This window comes from Xenopus laevis, chromosome 1L, assembly GCF_017654675.1.
Source record: "Xenopus laevis strain J_2021 chromosome 1L, Xenopus_laevis_v10.1, whole genome shotgun sequence".
NCBI classification, from domain to species: domain Eukaryota; kingdom Metazoa; phylum Chordata; class Amphibia; order Anura; family Pipidae; genus Xenopus; species Xenopus laevis.
Window position 1 is genome coordinate 448,448 of NC_054371.1, and position 26,005 is coordinate 474,452.

At 42.8% G+C, this 26,005-nt stretch overlaps 1 protein-coding gene and 1 long non-coding RNA gene across 3 annotated transcripts in view; both read right to left on the reverse strand.

The window, feature by feature from the left end:
* Nucleotides 1–559: 559 nt before the first annotated feature.
* LOC108704858 (tetratricopeptide repeat protein 31) overlaps nt 560–26,005 on the reverse strand; it is a 30,750-nt gene continuing 5,304 nt past the window's right edge. The window contains exons 1-17 of one of the 2 annotated variants that reach the window (XM_041586423.1): nt 23,166–23,191; nt 16,964–16,995; nt 15,815–15,905; nt 15,413–15,603; nt 14,970–15,053; nt 12,949–13,023; nt 11,709–11,795; nt 10,669–11,058; nt 10,537–10,585; nt 10,358–10,448; nt 7,703–7,844; nt 7,387–7,488; nt 6,880–6,949; nt 4,595–4,742; nt 3,779–3,853; nt 1,507–1,609; nt 560–854 (exon numbers count right to left, since the gene is read on the reverse strand). In XM_041586423.1, coding sequence (XP_041442357.1) covers nt 771–854; nt 1,507–1,609; nt 3,779–3,853; nt 4,595–4,742; nt 6,880–6,949; nt 7,387–7,488; nt 7,703–7,844; nt 10,358–10,448; nt 10,537–10,585; nt 10,669–11,058; nt 11,709–11,795; nt 12,949–13,023; nt 14,970–15,053; nt 15,413–15,603; nt 15,815–15,818 — 1,695 coding nt within the window. In that variant the 5' untranslated portion in view covers nt 15,819–15,905; nt 16,964–16,995; nt 23,166–23,191 and the 3' untranslated portion in view covers nt 560–770. Of the gene's footprint in view, nt 855–1,506; nt 1,610–3,778; nt 3,854–4,594; nt 4,743–6,879; nt 6,950–7,386; nt 7,489–7,702; nt 7,845–10,357; nt 10,449–10,536; nt 10,586–10,668; nt 11,059–11,708; nt 11,796–12,948; nt 13,024–14,969; nt 15,054–15,412; nt 15,604–15,814; nt 15,906–16,963; nt 16,996–23,165; nt 23,210–26,005 lie in introns of those variants that run through there. The other variant, XM_018241562.2, reaches the window with a different exon arrangement.
* LOC121401503 lies at nt 5,032–6,877 on the reverse strand. The gene is made up of 3 exons (XR_005966287.1): nt 6,835–6,877; nt 5,619–6,772; nt 5,032–5,440 (listed from the first exon to the last, which is right to left on the reverse strand). It is a non-coding gene; the product is annotated as an uncharacterized LOC121401503 (long non-coding RNA).

Here is a 26,005-nt window from a genome sequence, read left to right on the forward strand (position 1 = left end):
TGCTTGAATGGCTGCCCCCATGGCTACATAGCAGCTTGTTTATATAAACTATAGTAGTACTTATCTGTTACCTACTGTGTATCCTGTGCTTGAATGGCTGCCCCCATGGCTACACAGCAGCTTGTTTATATAAACTATAGTAGTACTTATCTGTTATCTACTGTGTATCCTGTGCTTGAATGGCTGCCCCCATGGCTACACAACAGCTTGTTTATATAAACTATAGTAGTACTTATCTGTTATCTACTGTGTATCCTGTGCTTGAATGGCTGCCCCCATGGCTACACAGCAGCTTGTTTATATAAACTATAGTAGTACTTATGTGTTATGTGAATCTGAATTGTAACTGTAGTATATAATTGTGTATAGTATTTTTGTACGTATTTGTATTACTATTACAATGACCCCAGTGCTTTGCTATACAAATAAAAACACACATATATATATACATATATATATATATATATATATATACACACAGTATATTCTCACTCGCACCTCCCCCGGGGCACATAACTCATAAAGTGCATCAGCAGATAAAAATCACAGGATTACAAAATTATGCCAAAAAAGAAGTTTATTGCAAATGTTCATGAGTGAAACAAATGTGTGGGATATAATGAAGGGCAGGTCTGAGCAATTGGGACAATTATACCCCCCACCTCTCATTGGCTCAACTGGACTGACTGCCCCACCCACTTCACTTTGGTCACGGCAGAATCAGAGCTCAAACAGCCAATCCCAGTAAAGAGGCGGAGACTTCTATCCAATTACTGGGTCTTGCCACTAGTAACGGTCAAGTGTTCCGGGTTGCGCAGTTGTAAAACAAATGTTGTTCCTTCAATAGACAAACCCTGCAAAGCACAAGGGACACTCAATACAGGGAGCTTGTGGGGCACCTACCTGCACTCACTACTACCTCTATATCTGTGTATATGGACTGGTACCTGTGGCTCTGCTACCTGTGGGTCTGGGCTGGTACCTGTGGCTCTGGGCTGGTACCTGTACCTGCGGGTCTGGGCTGATACCTGTGGGTCTGGGCTGGTACCTGTGGCTCTGGGCTGGTACCTGTGGCTCTGGGCTGGTACCTGTACCTGCGGGTCTGGGCTGATACCTGTGGGTCTGGGCTGGTACCTGTGGGTCTGGGCTGGTACCTGTGGCTCTGGGCTGGTACCTGTGGGTCTGAGCTGGTACCTGTGGGTCTGGGCCGGTACCTGTGGCTCTGGGCTGGTACCTGTACCTGCGGGTCTGGGCTGATACCTGTGGGTCTGGGCTGGTACCTGTGGGTCTGGGCTGGTACCTGTGGGTCTGGGCCAGTACCTGTGGGTCTGAGCTGGTACCTGTGGCTCTGGGCTGGTACCTGTGGGTCTGAGCTGGTACCTGTGGGTCTGGGCCAGTACCTGTGGGTCTGGGCCAGTACCTGTGGGTCTGAGCTGGTACCTGTGGCTCTGGGCTGGTATGAAATTACTGATACATATGCAAGTGACCCGCTGGCACTGTACTTACCTGCAGAGCATGGAACGCCCTCTCAGCAGACTCTTTGTTGGTGAAGTTTATAAAGGCGCAGGTTCTACTATAGAGAATCCGCATTGAATGGACAGCGCCAAACCTGTGGGGATGGATCAGATAAAGAGACTGAAAAGAACACAGGAGAGACACACTGACTGGCACAAGAAGCACATATTTGGGGAGGGGAGCGGAGGGGAAGGGAGTCAATTTCACTAGAGGGGAGGAGAAGGTAACAAAGCTCAGGGGAAGGGAGTGAAGCTCAGGAGAAGGAAGAGGGGAGCAAAACTCAGGGGAAGGGAATGAAGCTCAGGAGAAGGAAGAGGGAAGAGGGAAGCAAAACTCTGGGGAAGGGAATGAAGCTCAGGAGGAGGAAGAGGGGAGCAAAACTTAGGGGAAGGGAATGAAGCTCAGGAGGAGAAAGAGGGGAGCAAAACTTAGGGGAAGGGAGTGAAGAACTTGTCCAAAAGCACTCGCACACCCTGGCCTTCACCGAAAACGATCCCCTGGTGCACAGCAAAATGGAGGAAACGGCAACCTCTCTATCCAATGGCAACAAAAATTCACCGGCACACAGGTAATACAAGCAGGTTATACCTTGCTTAAGGTTTATTGCAGCATGCAACGTTTCGGGGTTACCCCCTTTATCAAGCATGCTTAAGCAAGGTATAACCTGCTTGCATTACATTGTGTGCCGGTGAATTTTTGTTGCCATGGGAAGGGAATGAAGCTCAGGAGAAGGAAGAGGGGAGCAAAACTCTGGGGAAGGGAATGAAGCTCAGGAGAAGGAAGAGGGAGCAAAACTCTGGGGAAGGGAATGAAGCTCAGGAGAAGGAAGAGGGAGCAAAACTCTGGGGAAGGGAATGAAGCTCAGGAGAAGGAAGAGGGGAGCAAAACTCTGGGGAAGGGAATGAAGCTCAGGAGAAGGAAGAGGGAGCAAAACTCTGGGGAAGGGAATGAAGCTCAGGAGAAGGAAGAGGGAGCAAAACTCAGGGGAAGGGAATGAAGCTCAGGAGAAGGAAGAGGGGAGCAAAACTCAGGGGAAGGGAATGAAGCTCAGGAGAAGGAAGAGGGGAGCAAAACTCAGGGGAAGGGAATGAAGCTCAAGAGAAGGGAGAGGAGAGCAAAACTCAGGGGAAGGGAATGAAGCTCAGGAGAAGGAAGAGGGGAGCAAAACTCAGGGGAAGGGAATGAAGCTCAAGAGAAGGGAGAGGAGAGCAAAACTCAGGGGAAGGGAATGAAGCTCAGGAGAAGGAAGAGGGAGCAAAACTCAGGGGAAGGGAATGAAGCTCAGGAGGAGGAAGAGGGAGCAAAACTCAGGGGAAGGGAATGAAGCTCAAGAGAAGGGAGAGGGGAGCAAAACTCAGGGGAAGGGAATGAAGCTCAGGAGGAGGAAGAGGGAGCAAAACTCAGGGGAAGGGAATGAAGCTCAGGAGAAGGAAGAGGGGAGCAAAACTCTGGGAAGGGAATGAAGCTCAGGAGAAGGAAGAGGGAGCAAACTCTGGGGAAGGAATGAAGCTCAGGAGAAGGAAGAGGGAGCAAAACTCAGGGGAAGGGAATGAAGCTCAGGAGAAGGAAGAGGGGAGCAAAACTCAGGGGAAGGGAATGAAGCTCAGGAGAAGGAAGAGGGGAGCAAAACTCAGGGGAAGGGAATGAAGCTCAAGAGAAGGGAGAGGAGAGCAAAACTCAGGGGAAGGGAATGAAGCTCAGGAGAAGGAAGAGGGGAGCAAAACTCAGGGGAAGGGAATGAAGCTCAAGAGAAGGGAGAGGAGAGCAAAACTCAGGGGAAGGGAATGAAGCTCAGGAGAAGGAAGAGGGAGCAAAACTCAGGGGAAGGGAATGAAGCTCAGGAGGAGGAAGAGGGAGCAAAACTCAGGGGAAGGGAATGAAGCTCAAGAGAAGGGAGAGGGGAGCAAAACTCAGGGGAAGGGAATGAAGCTCAGGAGGAGGAAGAGGGAGCAAAACTCAGGGGAAGGGAATGAAGCTCAGGAGAAGGAAGAGGGGAGCAAAACTCAGGGGAAGGGAATGAAGCTCAGGAGAAGGAAGAGGGGAGCAAAACTCAGGGGAAGGGAATGAAGATCAGGAGGAGGAAGAGGGAGCAAAACTCAGGGGAAGGGAATGAAGCTCAAGAGAAGGGAGAGGGGAGCAAAACTCAGGGGAAGGGAATGAAGCTCAGGAGGAGGAAGAGGGAGCAAAACTCAGGGGAAGGGAATGAAGCTCAAGAGAAGGGAGAGGGAAGCAAAACTCCAACAAATGGGTAAAAACTACTTACGGCTCAAAGTGAGATCTCAGTACTCTTTCTGTAATTTCATTGGTTACATTTCCAACCCAGATAGGGTATAATTTGCTAGGAGACAGAGACAAAATAAACATCTGTCCCTTCCCCAAATCTGCCCTATTACAAGCCCCTTCCTCATATCTGCCCCATTCTTGCCCTATTACAAGCCTCTCCCCCATATCTGCCCCATTACAAGCCCCTCCCCCATTCTTACCCTATTAGAAGCCCCTCCCCCATATCTGCCCCATTCTTGAACTTCTACAAGCCCCTCCCCCATATCTGCCCCATTCTTGCCCTATTACAAGCCCCTCCCCCATATCTGCCCCATTCTTGCCCTATTACAAGCCCCTCCCCCATTCTTACCCTATTAGAAGCCCCTCCCCCATATCTGCCCCATTCTTGAACTTCTACAAGCCCCTCTCCATATCTGCCCCATTCTTGAACTATTACAAGCCCCTCCCCCATATCTGCCCCATTCTTGCCCTATTACAAGCCCCTGACCCATATCTGCCCTATTACAAGCCCCTCCCCAGATTTGCCCCATTCCTGCCCTATTGCAGCCCCTCCCCCATTTCTGCCCTATTACACGCCCCTCCTCTGTACATGCACCATACCCCTCCCTGTTCTTCTAGAGGCCACTCCTCTACACCTACCCCATACCCGTCCCTGCTCTATTACAGGCCTCTCCCCTGTACCCCTCTCTGTTCTATGACAGGCCCTTCCCCTGCCAGCGCTACTGTCACAAGCTCCTCCCCTATACCTGTCCCGTACCCATCCCCAGCTCTGCTTCATTCCACTGAAAGTAATTACCTGCTAATTGGTGGATGTGGATTTTGGGCTGCTAAAGGTTTGGCTGGATTATATGAGTTCTTTAATTTTGGAGGGTTGTTGTTTAAACCAGCTCTGGTATACACCACAGTGCGAGGCACAAATCCCTTATCTGGCCCAGGAAGGGACCCTAGGATAAAGTGAGAAGTATGAGGGAATGATATGAGTCTTCCCTCTCCCAGAGAACAGCCATGCGGGGATACTATCTTCCCTCCCTCTGCACACAAAGCTTTAACCTTATCTTCTGATCTTCTCTCCACTACACGCAGTGTCGGACTGGGACACCAGGGGCCCACCAAACGTTTTTAGACCAGGGGCCACCCTCAGTACTATTTTCTTCCTCTCCTCACTCAACCTCTATAATCCTAGTCTCTTTTCTTAACACACTATAATCTATTATTCCATCTATTTAGCCACTTTGTTCTCATAGAAATAGGGAATGGCCATGAAATAGGCCAAAAGTTTAGCAGCATGAGGGGCCACTGACACCTGGGCCCACCGGGAGTTTTCCTGGTATCCCTGTGGGCCAGTCCGACACTGAATACACAGTCCAGTCTAATCTCCAGCTAGAGTGAGACACCTTATCTTCTGATCTTCTCTCCACTACACAGTCCAGTCTTATCTCCAGCTAGAGTGAGACACCTTATCTTCTGATCTTCTCTCCACTACACAGTCCAGTCTAATCTCCAGCTAGAGTGGGACACCTTATCTTCTGATCTTCTCTCCACTACACAGTCCAGTCTTATCTCCAGCTAGAGTGGGACACCTTATCTTCTGATCTTCTCTCCACTACACAGTCCAGTCTAATCTCCAGCTAGAGTGAGACACCTTATCTTCTCTCCACTACACAGTCCAGTCTTATCTCCAGCTAGAGTGAGACACCTTATCTTCTGATCTTCTCTCCACTACACAGTCCAGTCTTATCTCCAGCTAGAGTGAGACACCTTATCTTCTGATCTTCTCTCCACTACACAGTCCAGTCTTATCTAAAGCTAGAGTGAGACACCTTATCTTCTGATCTTCTCTCCACTACACAATCCAGTCTAATCTCCAGCTAGAGTGAGACACCTTATCTTCTGATCTTCTCTCCAATACACAATGCAGTCTAATCTCCAACTAGAGTGAGACACCTTATCTTCTGATCTTCTCTCCACTACACAGTCCAGTCTAATCTCCAGCTAGAGTGAGACACCTTATCTTCTGATCTTCTCTCCACTACACAGTCCAGTCTTATCTCCAGCTAGAGTGGGACACCTTATCTTCTGATCTTCTCTCCACTACACAGTCCAGTCTTATCTCCAGCTAGAGTGGGACACCTTATCTTCTGATCTTCTCTCCACTACACAGTCCAGTCTAATCTCCAGCTAGAGTGAGACACCTTATCTTCTCTCCACTACACAGTCCAGTCTTATCTCCAGCTAGAGTGAGACACCTTATCTTCTGATCTTCTCTCCACTACACAGTCCAGTCTTATCTCCAGCTAGAGTGAGACACCTTATCTTCTGATCTTCTCTCCACTACACAATCCAGTCTAATCTCCAGCTAGAGTGAGACACCTTATCTTCTGATCTTCTCTCCACTACACAATGCAGTCTAATCTCCAACTAGAGTGAGACACCTTATCTTCTGATCTTCTCTCCACTACACAGTCCAGTCTAATCTCCAGCTAGAGTGAGACACCTTATCTTCTGATCTTCTCTCCACTACACAGTCCAGTCTAATCTCCAGCTAGAGTGAGACACCTTATCTTCTGATCTTCTCTCCACTACACAGTCCAGTCTTATCTCCAGCTAGAGTGGGACACCTTATCTTCTGATCTTCTCTCCACTACACAGTCCAGTCTTATCTCCAGCTAGAGTGAGACACCTTATCTTCTGATCTTCTCTCCACTACACAGTCCAGTCTAATCTCCAGCTAGAGTGAGACACCTTATCTTCTCTCCACTATACAGTCCAGTCTAATCTCCAGCTAGAGTGAGACACCTTATCTTCTCTCCACTATACAGTCCAGTCTAATCTCCAGCTAGAGTGGGACACCTTATCTTCTAAACCTCGCTCCACTACACAGTCCAGTCTAATCTCCAGCTAGAGTGAGACACCTTATCTTCTGATCTTCTCTCCACTACACAGTCCAGTCTAATCTCCAGCTAGAGTGGGACACCTTATCTTCTGATCTTCTCTCCACTACACAGTCCAGTCTAATCTCCAGCTAGAGAGAGACACTAAAGAACGTCCTTATTGTGTCCAGGCAGCAGCACCACTACTTACCTATGGGGGTGAGTGGGGGGCTGAGTGGGGAGTTAGGAATTATCTTTACTCTGGTGAAGGAACTTGTAGCCTTTGTAAAAGGGAGGAAACATATGGTTAGCAAGAGACAGAGGCTCTGGGAAGGATTGGGGAGGAGGGAAAAACAGGGGAAATATGGAATATGTAAGAGGAGGAGAAATATACAATCACAAGCGTTTGCATAACTATATCCGATTGGAGGAGTCATATTATAAGAATGAAAAGTGAATAGTCAATATAAGGAGGAGCATAATTAGGATAGAATGGGGAGAATCATTTAAGAAGGAGAAGCATTATTGGGATAGACTAGGGATATCAATTAAGGAGTTGGACTAATATTAGGATAGAATGGGGAGGGTCATTTAAGGAGGAGGAGCATTATGCCAATAAGTGGAGGAGCACTATTAGGATAAAAGAAGGAGGAGGAGCAATATTTCAGCTGGAAGGGGCAATCAGAGAGGGTGAGGAAGGGACGGGTAAAAAACTGACCTGTATAATTTGCTGGCAATTGTCTATCTCACTGGCAGCCTCGGGGTGATTTATATCATAATACAGAACGTTGTGGAAGGCAGCGATGGCATCAGCGTATCTCTGGGATAGAACAAGAGAACAGTGAGCAAGGAAGAGTCACACGGGCAGGGATTATTTATATATGGACAGCTGAGGGCCTGTGCCTAGAGTGTCAGCTTTTGGGGGACGGCTCTTGGGTGCCTAGATCATTGAAAACATTTAAATAAACAGCTGCTGCAGTAGAGAGGTGAGTAATTGCTAAACTGTAAGTCATTTCTGCTGAATTTCCATTTACCTTTAACCCCTTAAGGGCCTTCCCCTTTCGGAAATAGCCCCTAATAAAGCGAGGCTCCAGTTGCAGCGCCCTCTCTGCGTCCTGCAAAGCTTCGCTGTACCTCCCACTGCGCTCGTAGCTGTATGAACGGTTTCCAAAGAACCTGGGGGCACAGGATGGGAGTGAGCAAAGGACTCCGAATGTGAGTGACGGGTTTTATTGTCATCTATGCTGTATACTAAAATATACACAACAGACCAAAGGACTCAGTTACTAAAACATTTCCCTTTACCCCTCCCAACCCTCTGCACATTCACCATTTATACATAGAAATACAGTGTTACGTGAACATAATACTTCCCTAAAGACATACTACGTCTTCTACTTCTATACTCTACTATACCCACAGCAATACAACAATCTGTGCAAAACTCTTATATATTTCTATATCCACAACTCCCATAATATATATTCCTACACAATGCCATGTATTTTATCCAATACCTATATCATGATTATTTTATAGATGATTTTATATATGATTATTTATACATGTTATATCTTGTGCAATAAACCAATTCCTCCAACTTATCTCTCCCCTATATTCTCTATATAATACACAAAAGCCATGAATATCCTGTAAATGATATTCTTAAACAGTGAGTTCTGATGTCATCAGTTATAAACGGTGAGTTCTGATGTCATTTCTGTCACACTCCCTAAAACTACCTCGGAGTTCCATGACCTGTATAAAAACACTCGGCCTTCGGCCTCGTACTTTTATATGGTCATGAAACTCCTCGGTAACTTATAATATCCTTATATTTTACAAGAGGGGCTACTTTATTCACTATATAATACACAAAAGCTATGAATATCTTGTAAATTACATCCTTATAAACGGTGACTAGTGATGTCATCAGTATAAACGGAGAGTAGTGATGTCATTTTGGTCACATGACTCACTGAAACGTGTGTATAATAATAAATAAAGTACACTTGTTGGAAAATATGAGGATATTAGAAGTCCCCTCGGAGTTTAATATCCTGAAATTGTACAATAGGGTTACTTTATTTACTATATTAGTTCCATTACTGGCACACTGATTCATAAAAACATCTTGAATCGATGGAAGTCTCAGCAATAATCTCACCTGCTTTTTTCACTTTGCAGCCTATTGTGATCAGCACAAGAGCAATTTCCATGCTACACATGATGGAGTTTGTCAGTGGACTCTAATCAACTCCTCTGTAAAATGGCATCAGTATCTTCTCAGAAAGATTGACTTTCTTCCACTATCTTACAAAGAAGAGTCGTTGTTGTGCCTGACTAATTAAAGCAGAGGAGTTGAGATTCCACCTAAGCTCATATGGACCCGTAGGAATGTAGTGTTACTGACATTGTCTGACATTTATTGTACAATATCTTGTACACACGGTGTGATCAATTCTTCTGTTTTTTCCACATCAGAGCAGGTCACCAGCTGATCCACCTCCTCTCTGTATTCTACGTCATTATTTCCTCTAATAACATCTATCACAGTTGTATCATCAGCAAATCATATCAATAGAGTAAATACCAGGGGGGTCAATACGCACCCCTGTGATGCACCAATACTCTGGTGCTTGAGGTTGAATCTCTTACAAATACTAATCAACTGCGGCCGTGCTGTCAACACCCAAGTGGAACACCCAAATCCTTGAGCTTATCAACTAGTGGAATAATAGTATTAAGAGCAGAGCTGAAATCAATGAGTAACATTGTGACATCGGTGTTTTTCCTGTAACTGCACAGGTGGAGGGCAGGTCATTTGGCATCATTAGTGGAGCGATTCACAAGTGAAGTGAAAAGGATCTAATAAATCAGGAATCATGTTCTTCATATGAGACACAATTACCCTTCAGGTCACTTCATAACAATCGGCGTAAGCGCAAGTGGTAATCGTTTACACAATTCACAGGTTGTGGAATAATAATGGTGTCTGGGACTATAGACTGAGCAGGAGATGTTTTATAAATATCAGTGGAAACACCAGCTAGTTGTTCCGCACATTCCTTCAATACTCCGCCAGGGCCCATGACTTTCTGTGGATGGATTATAAATAAGCTTCTCTGTAGCAAGTCAGACACACGAGTGTGGGTGCATCTCAGAGAAAACTGGGTGCAAAGCTGAGGGCAAGAACTTGCCAGGTACTTCTCCCACAGATATTGCCTGAGCCACGTTAGGGAGACTAATGCTGGCCTGAGAGATTGGGGCAGGAGATTTGGGGTTTTGTACAACTCAGCTAATTCCATTGGCACTGGCTTTGCTGAAACATGACTGGCCAGTAAATAAGGTTAAGGGCCCCCAATGTCACTCAATTCGGAAGGAAAGAAGAAGTGGGGACTGGCACAGCATTTAATAATTAATATAATGAATACAAACACTACACTGTAACTAAACGAGGTGCTAATTGCTTCATGGTCAAAGTCTAATCCCAAAATAGTGTGTAAGTATATAAAGTGCACAAGGGTGCGGCTCCATTAAGGGATGGAGATATTTTGGTCACGGGGAACTTTGGAAAAGCAAATCAAAGGGTGGAAGAGACAGAGATGGGGGGAACAGGGTGGGGAAAAGCCCCACAAATCTTTGTAAATAAGAAGCAGAAAAAGGCCCAGCGGTACATTTGGACTCACCTGTATTCTGTAGGGTTGAGTTTAATGGCATCACTATAACATGCTATGGCCTCCACAAACTTCTCCCCACTGGCAAAGTTATTTCCTATATCTGAACAAACACAAGAGGGCAGACGTGAGGCACAAAGCAGCCAATCAGAGACAAGAGTCAAGGCTGTCTCAGGAAGCATGGAACTTACTGGCAAAATGCATACTCTGCTGGGCGTGGTACTCATCTACACACTGAGCCTGTTGGGACAAGAAACATATTATATTATATATATATATCTCAAACAGAACAGAGAGGCGGAGTCTCCGGGGGGAGAGCTCACCTTCTCCTGAACCAGCTTTGGACTTCTCACTGGTTCCTTAACAAGGGCAACATCCCTCTCGCTCCCTCTGTCCTGACACCCCTCACTCCCTCGATCCTGAGACCTCTCGCTCGGCCTGTCCTGAGGCCTCTCACTCGCCCTGTCCTGAGGCCTCTCACTCGCCCGATCCTGAGACCTCTCACTCGCCCGATCCTGAGACCTCTCACTCGCCCGATCCTGAGACCTCTCACTCGCCCGATCCTGAGACCTCTCGCTCACACGATCCTGAGACCTCTCGCTCACATGATCCTGAGACCTCTCGCTCGCCCGGGCCTTGCGCTCAGGTTTAGGTTTCCTTTCTATCTTTTTCTTAGCCTGACGGACAAATGTGCTTCCAAAATCCAGATCTTCCTGAGAAGCAGAAACAAGACAGGTTGGTTCCACTCTGGGAAAAGAGACAGCAGACGGAAAGAGTGAATGGAATGAGTCAGAAGCCACTGAGCAGAGATTTGCAAGGAAGCCACTAACCAGGAAGCCAAGAGTGGGGAGAAGCCACTGAGCAGAAGGGAAGCCATAGAGAAGGAGCAGAAGAAGGAAGTGGAAAGGAGGACAATATGTAGGAGGCAGAAGACAGTGAAAAGGGGGACAGTGATACGAGAAGCCATTGAGAAGGAAGCAGCAGGGAAGTGGAAAAGAGAAGCAGAAAGGAAGATACTGAGTAGGAAGAAAGTGAAAAGGAGGACACCGAGAAGGAGGCAGAATGAAGTGGAAAGGAGGACAAGAAGCAGAAAGGAAACTACAAAGCAGTTGTAAAGTCAGGAAGCAAGAAGAGAAGTAAAGAAATAACAAGTTGGCAGGAAGGAACTAAGGTGGAAGTGAAGAGGAGGAAAGTGACAGTGAGGAGGGAGCAGGGTGGAAGCCATAGAACAGGAAGGGGAAGGAGTTTAGCAGGAAGCAAGCTATCAAGCAATAGGGAAGCGAGAAGGAAAAGGACTGGTAGAAGTAATAAAGTCATGGGGAGAAGTGAGGGGTGACATTGGGGTGGGTGGGTGGGCAGTCACCTCACTATCTGGCTCACTCTTGTCTTTCCTCTCACTTCCTTCATCTGCCAGTGCTGGGGGCTCATCAGTACCATTAGGGCCCAATACCTGCAGAAGGAATAATATTGTGTCAGGAGGAAGTGGGAGGTCACATGGGTAGCAAGCTGTTTGCTCAGAGAGGTCAGGAGGAAGTGCCTCCTGGGGGAGGAAGTGGGAGTGTCTCCTGGGGGAGGAAGTGGTAGTGTCTCCTGGGGAGGAAGTTGCAGGAAAGACTTGCTGCACAACAGAGTGGGATAAGCTGCGGCGTCCCCTCCATTTGTGATTCCTCAGAGCTGCACCCCATGTTACGTTTCAGTTGAACTATAACCCTGTATAACCACAAGTGCAGCTGGAATACTGCCTATAAGAGACTGGAGGTGAATGTTATATGAGAATCTTATGTGAGACTGAAGGGACTAGGCCACAAATATACACTGACTTGTGCTCCTGTTCAGCAGCTCTTCCCTACCAGATACATAAAGGGATTGTTTGTTATTAAACTTTCCTTGTACCGTTACCTGCCTGTGTGTTTCTTATGTGCCCACAAACCAGTCCCCTGTCACTAACTGCGCTTGTGCTCAACTGCACGTCTCACTACAGTATCATCTGGGAACCAGGGGAGATCCGGCCCCCTCCGCCGCCTGAGGCAGCAGCACTTGCGGCTGCCCCCCCTCCCCTGGAAATTCGCTCTTAAAGTACCAGGAGCAGCATTTTTGCTGCCCCTGGTACCTAGTGGGGTGCTGCCGCCTGAGGCAATAGCCTCAACTCGCCTCATTGGTGAAGCACCCCTGCTGGGAACTGCACTGTTCAACTGCAACTCACACTCATATATGGGGGAAGTTTAATAGCAATATCATTATAATGTGGCACAGGTTTAACATTTCATTTCTTTTATTTACTGGGAAATTGCTCAGTTATTAGAGGTGTGGCACTCCCTGCAGCTTACTTACCCCTCTTATTTCCCCCATATATATCATATATTGACTTACCCCTCTTATTTCCCCCATATATATCATATATTTACTTACCCCTCTTATTTCCCCCATATATATCATATATTTACTTACCCCTCTTATTTCCCCCATATATATCATATATTTACTTACCCCTCTTATTTCCCCCATATATATCATATATTTACTTACCCCTCATATTCCCCCGCTGATATATCACTTATTTACTTACCCCTCTTATAACACCCACTGATATATCACTTAGTTACCTGATTTTCGGGAGAAATATTTCCATTATTCAGAGATTCCAGTAGTTTGTGTTGGCGTTTGCGCTCTTTCTGCCTCTGCAGGGAACAAACAGTTGTAAGTGAATAGTGTCAGACACACGGATGTATTATAGTAAATATAAAACGCTTCTCATGTATCTGATGTTAGTGAGACACTTAGAAACCCCTAATGTCTCATTACTTTCCCTCCCTACTTGCCTACCCCCAACCAGCAGGACAGTACAGAAACTCTATACAACAAGGCATCACCAAATCAGTTTTTATGTCTCAGGTTTGCAGACAAGGATGAGTTTTTTATATAGAAAAACATAATTGGGTGGGATGAAATGAGAAGTGAAAGTACTTTCCCTGTTGTGTTTAGGGGGGCACATAACAGTAGTAAGTCCCATATAGTGGGGTGCTTATTGCTCTCCCAGTAACAACATATGGGGGCTGATAAGGTGCATAAGAAAGGAGGTGAGTACCCAGCACAAGATAAACAAAGGTCCGGGGCCAGATGGTATTCATCCCAGGGTAATTAGAGAGCTTAGCTCTGTGATTGCCATAGTGCCGAGAGACTGGCGAATTGCTAATGTGGTGCCTCTATTCAAAAAAGGATCCCGTTCTCAGCCTCAAAACTATAGGCCAGTTAGTCTGACGTCAGTGGTAGGAAAGCTTTTCATAGGGTTAATAAAGGATAAGATACTGGACTTCATAGCAAATCATAATACTATGAGTGTGTGCCAGCATGGTTTTATGTGTAATAGATCTTGCCAGACTAACTTAATTTCTTTTTATGAGAATGTAAGTAGAGACCTCGATTCTGGGATGGCAGTGGATGTGATTTACTTAGACTTTGCTAAAGCATTTGATACAGTGCCACACAAAAGGTTACTGGTTAAATGAAGGAATGTTGGCCTGGAACATAGTATTTGTACCTGGATAGAGAACTGGCTAAAAGATAGACTACAAAGAGTGGTGGTAAATGGAACATTTTCTAATTGGACCAGTGTTGTTAGTGGAGTACCACAGGGCTCTGTACTAGGTCCCTTGCTTTTCAACTTGTTTATTAATGACCTGGAGGTGGCCATTGAAAGTACTGTTTCTATTTGTGCAGATGAGACTAAATTGTGCAGAACTATAGGTTCCATGCAGGATGCTGCCACTTTGCACAGTGATTTGTCTAAACTGGAAAACTGGGCAGCAAACTGGAAAATGAGGTTCAATGATGATAAATGCAGGTTATGCACTTTGGCAAAAATAATATAAATGCAAGTTCTACACTAAATGGCAGTGTGTTGGGAGTTTCCTTAAATGAGAAGGATCTTGGGGTCTTTGTAGATAACAAGTTGTCTAATTCTGGGCAGTGTCATTCTGTGGCTACTAAAGCAAATAAAGTTCTTGTATAAAAAAGGGCATTAACTCAAGGGATGAAACATAATTGTGTCTCTTTATAGGTCCCTGGTGAGGCCTCATCTGGAGTATGGGGGCAGTTTTGGACTCCAGTCCTTAAGAGGGATATAAATGAGCTGGAGAGAGTGCAGAGACTAAGTGCAACTAAACTGGTTAGAGGGAGGGAAGAGTTAAATTATGAGGGGAGACTGACAAGGTTGGGGTTGTTTTCTCTGGGGGAAAAAAGGCGCTTGTGAGGGGACATGATTAGACTTTACAAGTACATTAGAGGACATTATAGACAAATAGCAGGGGACCTTTTTACCCATAAAGAGAATCACGTACCAGAGGCCTCCCCTTCAGACTAGAGGAAAAGAAGTTTCATTTAAAGGAACAGAGTAGGGGGTTCATCACAGTGAGGACAGTGAGGTTGGGGAATGCACTGCCGGGTGATGATTCAGTTAATGACTATAAGAGGGACTTGGATGATTTCTTGGACAGACATAATACAAAGGCTATTGTGATACTAAACTCTATAGTTAGTATAGATATGGGTATATATCATTTATGTGACATTAGGGAGGGGTGTGTGGATGGATGCTGGGTACCCCAGGGGTATCAGTAGCAAGTACCTTCTTCTTGAGGCGCTTCTTGTTGGCCTTCTCTTTCTCTTTCTTCTCCTGCTCCAGCAGCTCCTGGGCGTTCTTATCTGCCTCCTGTGGGGGCAAATCAAATACTAGAGGTTACACTTGCCCCACAGCCTGTGCTTATATCAGGAGCCAGGGGCAATTAATAGGGATGGGCGAATCTGAGCCTTTTCGTTTTGCCGGCGGCAAATTGTTGCAGACGCCCATTAAAGTCTATGGGCGTCAAAAAAATGTTGTCGCGCGGCGACATTTTTTTGACGCACGCCGCCATACAAGTCTATGGGCGTCATCTCCGCGGCGAAACAAGGTGAAATAATTCGCCCATCCCTAGCAATTAATTCTCATACAGACAATAAGTAGAGAGATGGGGCAAATAAATATACAGGGAATGAGGGTGGGGCAGGAAGAGAGGGGGGCCCAGTCTTTACCTCCTGTGTTATCACGGTGGGAGTGGGCAGATTGGAGTAACAGGGGTAAAGGAAGGACGGACGAAAGCCACAGTAAGTTCCATCCCAGCCCCCGACGCCTACACCATCATCATCATCTTCATCTTCATCAGAACTGTCCTGCCCATTATAGTAATAATAATCATCCGGAACATCCTCCTCAACATCCGAATCTGCAGGGAAAAACACAAACTGATATGAGTCCCGCCCACTGCAGGGTAACACATAGACAAAGTCACTGCAGGGTGATTAATAGAAAAATGTGGGTGAGTCCATTGCTCAGGAGTGGGGCACCAGGAGTAAAACAGAAAGCATCATGGGAGGGGATGCCAGTCTGACTTACTGGGGGGCGACACAGAAATAGGGAATATTTATTTCACTCACCCATTTGTCTCTCCCAGGCGTCTCCTCTACACCCTACATACCCCCCAGTGCCCCCCGATTCATTCAGGAAATTCAAAAGATCCAGCAGATCCTGCAAATAAACACATATCTATGTTATAGGGGAGGGGCAATTATCAGAGGGGAGGGGCATGAGGTAGTAATAGGGGAGGGGTCTATAGGAAAGGGTTGTGTAATTGAACTGGGAGGGGCATGGGGCAGTAATAGGGGAGGAGTGTATAGGAAAGGGGTGTGTAATAGAACTGGGAGGGATGGGGGGCAGTAATAGGGGAGGGGTCTATAGGAAAGGGGTGTGTAATAGAACTAGGAGGGGTGTGGGGCAGTAATAGGGGAGGGATGTAAAGGAAAGGGGTGTGTAATAGAACTGGGAGGGGTGTATAGGAAAGGGGTATGTAATAGAACTGGGAGGGGCATGAGGCAGTGATAGGGGAGGGGTGTATAGGAAAGGGGTGTGTAATAGAACTGGGAGGGGTAGTAATAGGGGAGGGGTGTATAGGAAAGGGGTGTGTAATACAACTGGGAGGTGCGTGGGGCAGTTATAGGGGAGGAGTGTAAAGGAAAGGGGTGTGTAATAGAACTGGGAGGGGCGGGGGGCAGTAATAGGGGAGGGGTGTATAGGAAAGGGGTGTGTTATACAACTGGGAGGGGTGCATAGGAAAGGGGTATGTTATAGAACTGGGAGGGGCATGGGGCAGTAATAGAGGAGGGGTGTATAGGAAAGGGGTGTGTAATAGAACTAGGAGGGGCGGGGGCAGTAATAGGGGAGGGGTTTATAGGAAAGGGGTGTGTAATAGAACTGGGAGGGGCGTGAGGCAGTAATAGGGGAGGGTGTATAGGAAAGGGGTGTGTAATAGAACTGGGAGGGGCAGTTATAGGGGAGGGGTCTATAGGAAAGGGGTGTGTAATAGAACTGGGAGGGGAGGGGCAGTAATAGGGGAGGGGTCTATAGGAAAGGGGTGTGTAATAGAACTGGGAGGGGCGAGGGCAGTAATAGGGGAGGAGTCTATAGGAAAGGGGTGTGTAATAGAACTGGGAGGGGCGGGGGCAGTTATAGGGGAGGGGTGTATAGGAAAGGGGTGTGTAATAGAACTGGGAGGGGCATGGGGCAGTTATAGGGGAAGATGAAAGTACCTGTAAATGTCTAAAGAAGAATCCATTAGAAGCTAATTAGAAAAGAAATGTTATATGCAAAAGAATGTGGGTTGTAGATGAAAGCGAATATATAGTGAATAAAGTACCCCCTCTTGTAAAATATAAGGATATTATAAGTTACCGAGGAGTTTCATGACCATATAAAAGTACGAGGCCGAAGGCCGAGTTATACAGGTCCTGAAACTCCAAGGTAACTTGTAATATACTTATAATTTGCAACTGGGGGTTCTTTATTATAATACACAAGTTTCAGTGAGTCATGTGAGAGAAATGACATCAGAACTCACCGTTTATAAGGATATAATTTACAGGATATTCATGGCTTTTGTGTATTATAAGTTTATATGGGGGGGTGAATATACAGTTATGTCACACACACACACAGACGTAATTAGGAGCACTCACGGGTATCGTGAAATAGAGGTTTGTATTGTAGTTTTACAAACTACCCCACATCAATGCGTTTCGGTTCTCTCTGAACCCTCGTCAGGATGCACCCAGAAGTCATCACGTGATACAGGTCCGGACTGAGAATTAAAATAGGCCCTGGCATTTCAGGTACACAGAGGCCCAATCAGCCCCCACCAGCCCACGAAATACTGACTTTCTATGGGACCTTATAGCAGCCCCTCTGGCATTTGCCAGAACCCACAGATTGCCAGTCCGGCCCTGACGTGATACATCAATGCAAAAATCCACCAATCATTGAGAAAAGTGTTAATTAGATATTAATAGCAGTAAGCGTGTTCTTCATTAAAATACTAATTATCAAATTCCAAGCACATATTTAAAATTGATATACAAAAATGTAAAAAGATTAACCGCATTATTAAGCGCAATTATAAAATGCATAATTGTGAACCATCGAATCGTTTTAAAACATATAAAGATTTGTGCGAATTACAAAAGTGAAAAAAGTGGGTTATCAAGGATGTCAGTATAGTGTGGCTCCAGACAGGGAAAAGGGAATATTTTTAAAATGAAAGATCCTTATATGACAGCATTTGATTTGAAATAATTGCTGAGGTTATAACACCACCTCCCAAGCAATGTAACAAATCCCTGTACCATATTTAAATTCTGTTAAAATGTAGATGTGTCCAGATCAATATCAATATCAATATATATATATATATAATATAGTTCCTTATTTACCATATGTCAAAATACTTAGTCCATTCCTTCCTTTGCTATATTTACGTGGCACAGTAGTTATCTGACAACACTTTTCAAATATGTTTATTCTGCCAGTAAATGTTCCCAAAAATTCTAATGTCTAGAAAGCATATTAGTCCATTATTTTGATTATTACTTACACTCCTTATTCAGGAACTCCTATTATTATGGTCATCCGTGAAACCCAATTATATTAAATATTAAAGTGCAGTGCAGATAAGTGTAAAAAGTTCAAGAGCAGTGTACAGATGTGTCACCACTTCCATTTCACAATTATAGTGTAGAACAATCCCCTGCCCATAAGCCATAAAAAAAATCGAGAAAAAAGTCGTACTGAAAACATGCTAGTAAATGTACAGTACTAGTTAAATCTGAAAAAAGGAAGGAGAAATATTTCTTTTAGATGAAGCAAGACAATGAATACATCTCATTTAGGCCCCTAGGGGCCACTGTGTCCAAAGTCCGAATGCACTTGTCCCCTTCTCCCCCTATACCCTCCACGTTTAAGTGGGGGGACATGATCAATTAATACACATCGAATGCACAAAACTTACACAATGTCTAGCAAGTGGGGTATCCGCTTTACCAGAAGTCAGAGCTGTACGTATAGTGGATCTATGATTATTCATACGGATCCGTAGTTGTAATACATTTCCCAACATAGTACAAGCCACACGGGCAAATAATACAGTGCAGCACATATTCAGGCAAGTTAATCTGTGTCGTATTTCATATCTCTTGCCACTATGTGGGTGGGAAAAGTGTGATCCAGTTAAAAGGAAACCTCATGTAATACATCCACTCCACCTAAATCTTGTTGAATTTCAGCCATGACTGTGGCAGCGTTGTTTCCCGTTCAGTTTGTAAATCTGTGACCATCAATATGTCACGCAAGGCCCCGCCTTTACGATAAGCACACCTCGGCGGTTTCGCTTTAATAAACGGTAAGTTATTATCCATTTGTAGTATCGGCCAATTTTTTCTGATAGTTGTACAGGTGTGTTTGCTTACGGCCGAAAAGCCAGATACCTGTTGTTTTGCCAACCCAAAATCAGAATTATTACGAAAAACTCGAAGGAATTGTGTGTATGGTATTGATCTCAAAATAGAGGGCGCATGAAAACTGTGCGCATGCAAAACCGTGTTTATATTTTAAAAATATTCCTTTTTCTGGAGCCATACTATACTGACATCCTTCATAACCCACTTTTTTCACTTTTGTAATTCGTACAAATCTTTATATGTTTTAAAACGATTCGATGGTTCACAATTATGCATTTTATAATTGCGCTTAATAATGCGGTTAATCTTTTTACATTTTTGTATATCAATTTTAAATATGTGCTTGGAATTTGATAATTAGTACTTTAATGAAGAACACGCTTACTGCTATTAATATCTAATTAACACTTTTCTCAATGATTGGTGGATTTTTGAATTGATGTATCACGTGATGACTTCTGGGTGCATCCTGATGAGGGTTCAGAGAGAACCGAAACGCGTTGATGTGGGGTAGTTTGTAAAACTACAATAAAAACCTCCATTTCATGATACCCGTGAGTGCTCCTAATTACATCTATACATTCTCTTTTTGAGGAGCACCCGGCACTTGATTGATTGATGGTGAGTGCCGGTTAATAATATGACTATATATATATATATATATATATATATATATATATATATATATATATATATATATATATATATATATATATATATATATATAGTGGTAGAGTGACCAAACCAATGTGGGAAAGGGTGTGTTTTTGTGTTTTCCCTTTAAGATCTCCATAGTGGGAGAGGTAGGCACCAAGATGGGTGTTAATAGACAGAGAATATGTTCTTTGTTTAAAGGCTTTGGTGGCCAGGCGCTGAAAGCTGGAGTATTCTGGAGAGAACAGGCAGGTACTCCGATCCAGTAGTCCAGCTCATGGATTAGAGCTCACCTTCCATAGGAAGACTGTCCTGTGGAAAGGTATTTAGTTCTAGTGAGACTGTTAGGAGTCTCTCTAAGAGCAGGAAGGAGACTGTGTGTGTGTGGAACTCCCAGAGGGGCTGGGGTGCCATTTACTACTGCAGGGTGCAGAGAGAGAGGAGACCAAGTGACAGAGGATCTGTCTGAGGAAAGCTGAGCAATCCCCCAGAAGATTTGTGAGTACAGGGGTGACCCCTACTTATGTGTTTACTTACTGGTAGTCCACAAGGGGCCCAGTGTAGTAAGGGAACACTTCATGTGTGAAGTTAAAGCCACGTGGGCAGGATTTATTTTTATGATTTGTTTTGTATCCTGAAATGGTCACCCCTTTGTGTATAAATAAACTGTCTTAAAGAGAAGAAAAGTGTCTGTTATGGATCCATATATATATACACACACTAGTAAAGGTGCACAAAGATGCGCTTAGAGCACCCATACAGAGATAGTCTCAGCTCAAGTCAATGCTCAAGTGAATATGTTGCCTGTTTATTAAAAGAAATGCTGGTGACCCTGCCAGGTTATTTAGGAGAGAGTCAGGACGCCATTTATAAAATCAGTTCTATTGAGTGGAAAAAACTTTATATTTGGGTAACTTTGCATGTGCAGTCCTTGTATTCTCAAATATGTAGATGGTTTGAAGGCAGTGAATACATTTTTAAAAAACTTTTTACAATCTAAAACACAAATCAATTTTTTGCTAGAGGCAATTGAATTTATTCTGTCACACAACCTCATGTCCTTCAATGGCCAAATCTATCAAAAGATCACAGGTACGGCTATGGGTGACAAAATGTGCGCTCTTATATGCCGGCCTGTTTATGGCAATGTGGGAGGAGGAGTAGATCTTTGGGGTGGATAATCCTTCCGATGATGACATTGTGGGAAGATAGCGCTACATAGATGATGTCATCATGGTCTGGAGCGGCCCAAGGATGACTTCCTGAATTACGTGAATGACATCACTATGACATAAAGTTCTCTATGCAACATCATGTAAATCATATTGATTTTCTTGATTTGATTTTTATGTGGAAAACAACGTGGTGATGTCTAAGCTGTATAGGAAACAAATAGCTGGAAATACTACCTTGAGAAAAGATTCTCCCCCCCCCTGCATACAGTAAAATCTATTCCATATGCTCAATTAGTTGGAATATACCGTAACTGTACAGATGAGAAAGTCTTTTACCAACAGGCTGAGGAACTATGTGAAAGATTAAAAAGTAGAGGTTATAGTAACATTGATTTAGCGGAAGCAATCGAAAAATTTGAGAAATGAAATGTCAAAGGAAAAAATAAAAGGGGAAATTTAAAGACATATAATAAACAGGAGAAAGAAGTCAGATGTATTGTGGAGTATTGGACTCCAATATAAAGCAGTGAAGAAGAGCATAGTAAAAAACTGGAATATTCTAAATGAAGATCCAACTATACCTGCATTAAATTTAACCCCAATGGTCATTAGTAGGAAAACCAAGTCTATAGCCAGTCAAGTTGCCCCTAATTGGTTAAATAGGAATCCAGAAAATAAAATACATGGCTACATCTGAAAGGTTTATTTAACTGCAAAAGCTGTGTCGTTTGTAAAAATAATAACAGTAAAAAAGTATAAGAGTTCAGTAATAAAGCAAAGAGTCGGGAGTTTACAATAGGGAAATCGATGGGTCAGTAAATATGTGGTGTATGTGGTGCAATGTCAGTGCCTTTATATGAGGGTCACACAATAACACAATTATGGGTCAGACTGGGGGGACACTAGAGACGTATTGACAATAAGGACAGTGATAACCCAATATTTACACACTTTAAGGCTGTTCATGGAGCGTCCATTCAAATATTCCAAATGTTTGGCATTCACATTATTACTGAAAATAATGGGGGATTTTTAAATAAGGGACAATTATACCTGAGGGAATGAATACTCATTTAGAATTAAAACCATTTCTTACATCACTATGGAGTTAATAATATTGTTTTTAATATATTTTATACATTTTGAGATAATTTGGGTTTATATTTATGAATTTGGCAAAGTAAAAAGTGGGAGCGATTTATGTAATTTATGGCACTTTATTATCATGCACAATCAGATTTGTTTAATTATGAGGTGTAAAATAGAAATATTGTATAATAGTCATGTTCCCTCTCCCAGGACGGGCAATCGTTACACTTCATTATCGAGGATTATAGTAGTGAGTTCATCTAGTCAGGTTTCAGGTTTAGGGGCATGGAATATGTTATTAACCAGGTAATGAGGGTGAATAAGAATAGCTATATGGCCAGCCCTGTAACCTGTATAAAACAAGCCCATGGGTATTTAAAGGACCAGTAACAGTCATTTTTAAAAAAAAAAAAATTTGTTTCTTTTAACGAAAAAAACCCCACCAACACAGTTTAAACTTTTAATTTGTAAATTTTTTATTAAGAAATGACTTACCGATTCTCTGCATGTGCTCCTCTTCTGACAGGGCGACGATCCATTGTGCAGCGCTCGATTCCTCCTCCCTGGCTATCTCCTATAGAAGGGAGGAGGAATCGAGTGCTGTATGATGGATCGTCGCCCTGTCAGAAGAGGAGCGCATGCAGAGAATCGGTAAGTCAGTTCTTAATAAAAGCATTACGAATTAAAAGTTTAAACTGTGTTGGTGGGTTTTCTTTCGTTAAAAAGAAACACATTTTTTTTTAAAAAAAAATTGCTGTTACTGGTCCTTTAAGGGACATGACCGGTACTAGCCACACCTTCTCTGAAGAAGCGCCCAATAGCGCAAAACACGTTAGGAGGGAGTGGCTAACACAAGGTAGGCAAACCGGGGGGGGGGGGAGACACTGCACTGTGGTGTGTTCTTCAATGTATTAAATTTTATATATAAATTTTGCTGTGGATAAAATGCACAAATAAATGTTTTAAGTAGGAAGCTGTGTATGTGTTTAATGTGTATAGGAAAGGGGTGTGTAACAGACGTGGGAGGGGCACGGGGCAGGTGACGCAGCAAGGAGAGGGGCAGTTAGTAACAGAAGGAGACTTACCTTATCAGGGGCATGTTGTGGTACATTAGAAAGCTGGGAGGCACCTGAGGGAGGAAGATAGAATAGTAATAAGTAGAATAATAAGTAGGAGATATAATAGTAATAATAAGTAGAATATATAATAGTAATAAGTAGGAGATATAATAGTAATAATAAGTAGAAGATATAATAGTAATAATAAGTAGAAGATATAATAGTAATAAGTAGGAGATATAATAGTAATAAGTAGAAGATATAATAGTAATAAGTAGGAGATATAATAGTAATAATAAGTAGAAGATATAATAGTAATAAGTAGGAGATATAATAGTAATAATAAGTAGAAGATATAATAGTAATAAGTAGGAGATATAATAGTAATAATAAGTAGAAGATATAATAGTAATAATAAGTAGAATATATAATAGTAATAATAAGTAGAAGATATAATAGTAATAATAAGTAGAAGATATAATAGTAATAAGTAGGAGATATAATAGTAATAATAAGTAGAAGATATAATAGTAATAAGTAGGAGATATAATAGTAATAATAAGTAGAAGATATAATAGTAATAAGTAGGAGATATAATAGTAATAATAAGTAGAAGATATAATAGTAATAAGTAGGAGATATAATAGTAATAAGTAGAAGATATAATAGTAATAAGTAGGAGATATAATAGTAATAATAAGTAGAATATATAATAGTAATAAGTAGGAGATATAATAGTAATAATAAGTAGAAGATATAATAGTAATAATAAGTAGAATATATAATAGTAATAATAAGTAGAAGATATAATAGTAATAAGTAGAAGATATAATAGTAATAAGTAGGAGATATAATAGTAATAATAAGTAGAATATATAATAGTAATAATAAGTAGAAGATAATAGTAATAAGTAGAAGATATAACAGTAATAAGTAGAAGAAAATGTTACAAAAAGAATTATCATTGGTGTATGTTATAAACCACCTGGTATAAGTGTTGAGTATGAAGCCCAGCTACTCTTGCAGATACAAGCGGCTTCACAGCTGGGTCAAGTTGTTGCTATGGGTGACTTCAATTATCCAGACATTGACTGGGGTAATGGGGTTGCTAAGACAAAAAAAGCTAGTAGGTTTGTAAATATGCTGAATGACAACTTTTTATTCCAGCTCGTTCAAGAACCTACTAGGAATAACTCTCTTTTGTACCTGTAATAACTAATAATACTGAACTCATCTCTAACATTTGTGTGGGTGAGGGGCATTTAGGGAATAGTGATCATAACATGGTCTCCTTTGAGATTCTGTTGCAGAAGCAATTCTATAAGGGACCAACTAAAAACACTAAATTTCAGACGTGCAAACTGTGACAGTATAAGGGCATCTCTGCAACATATTAAGTGGGAAATGCTTTTCACAGGGTTAAACACAGAACAAAAATGGGAAGTCTTTATAATAAATCTACTTGTCAGTATATTCCACTTGTAAGCAAGGAACATCGTTGCAAAGCAAAACCTTTTTGGTTCAATAGAAGCGTTGGTGTTGAGGTGGGTAAGAAAAGACCTGCTTTTAAGGCTTTCAAGTTATCTGGTACAGCCGAAACATTTATAAGGTACAAGGAGGCCAATAAATCATGCAAAGAAGCTATAAGGCAAGCTAAAATTGCTATAGAAAAGGATATTGCAGCAAGCAGTAAATAAAATCCAAAATTATTTTTTAAATATTTAATAGTAAAAAAATTAAGCAGGAAGGGGTGGGACCCTTAATATCGGGGAGGGGGGTCAGCTGGTTGAGAAAAACAAAATAAAAGTGCAGATTCTGAACTCATATTTTTCATCTGTCTACACAAATGAGGAACCAATAAGTGAAGGTTTCCTTCTTAATAGTCCCAATTCTAGTAATACAACTAATGATGCATGGTTCACACATGATGAAATTCAAAAGAGACTTGAACATGTTAAGATTAACAAAGGTCCGGGGCCAGATGGTATTCATCCCAGGGTAATTAGCGAGCTTAGCTCTGTGATTGCCAAACCTCTTTACTTTTATTTTTCAGGATTCATTGAGATCTGGCATAGTGCTGAGAGACTGGAGAATTGCTAATGTGGTGCCTCTATTCAAAAAAGGATCCCGTTCTCAGCCTCAAAACTATAGGCCAGTTAGTCTGATGTCAGTGATAGGAAAACTTTTCAAAGGGTTAATAAAGGATAAGATACTGGACTTCATAGCAAATCATAATACTATGAGTTTGTGCCAGCATGGTTTTATGCGTAATAGATCTTGCCAGACTAACTTAATTTCTTTTTACAAGAAGGTAAATAGAGACCACGATTCTGGGATGGCAGTGGATGTGATTTACTTAGACTTTGCTAAAGCATTTGATACAATGCCACACAAAAGGTTACTGGTTAAATGAAGGAAAGTTGGCCTGGAACATAGTATTTGTACCTGGATAGAGAACTGGCTAAAAGATAGACTACAAAGAGTGGTGGTAAATGGAACATTTTCTAATTGGACCAGTGTTGTTAGTGGAGTACCGCAGGGCTCTGTACTAGGTCCCTTGCTTTTCAACTTGTTTATTAATGACCTGGAGGTGGCCATTGAAAGTACTGTTTCTATTTTTGCAGATGAGACTAAATTGTGCAGAACTATAGGTTCCATGCAGGATGCTGACACTTTGCACAGTGATTTGTCTAAACTGGAAAACTGGGCAGCAAACTGGAAAATGAGGTTCAATGTTGATAAATGCAGGTTATGCACTTTGGCAAAAATAATATAAATGCAAGTTCTACACTAAATGGCAGTGTGTTGGGAGTTTCCTTAAATGAGAAGGATCTTGGGGTCTTTGTAGATAACAAGTTGTCTAATTC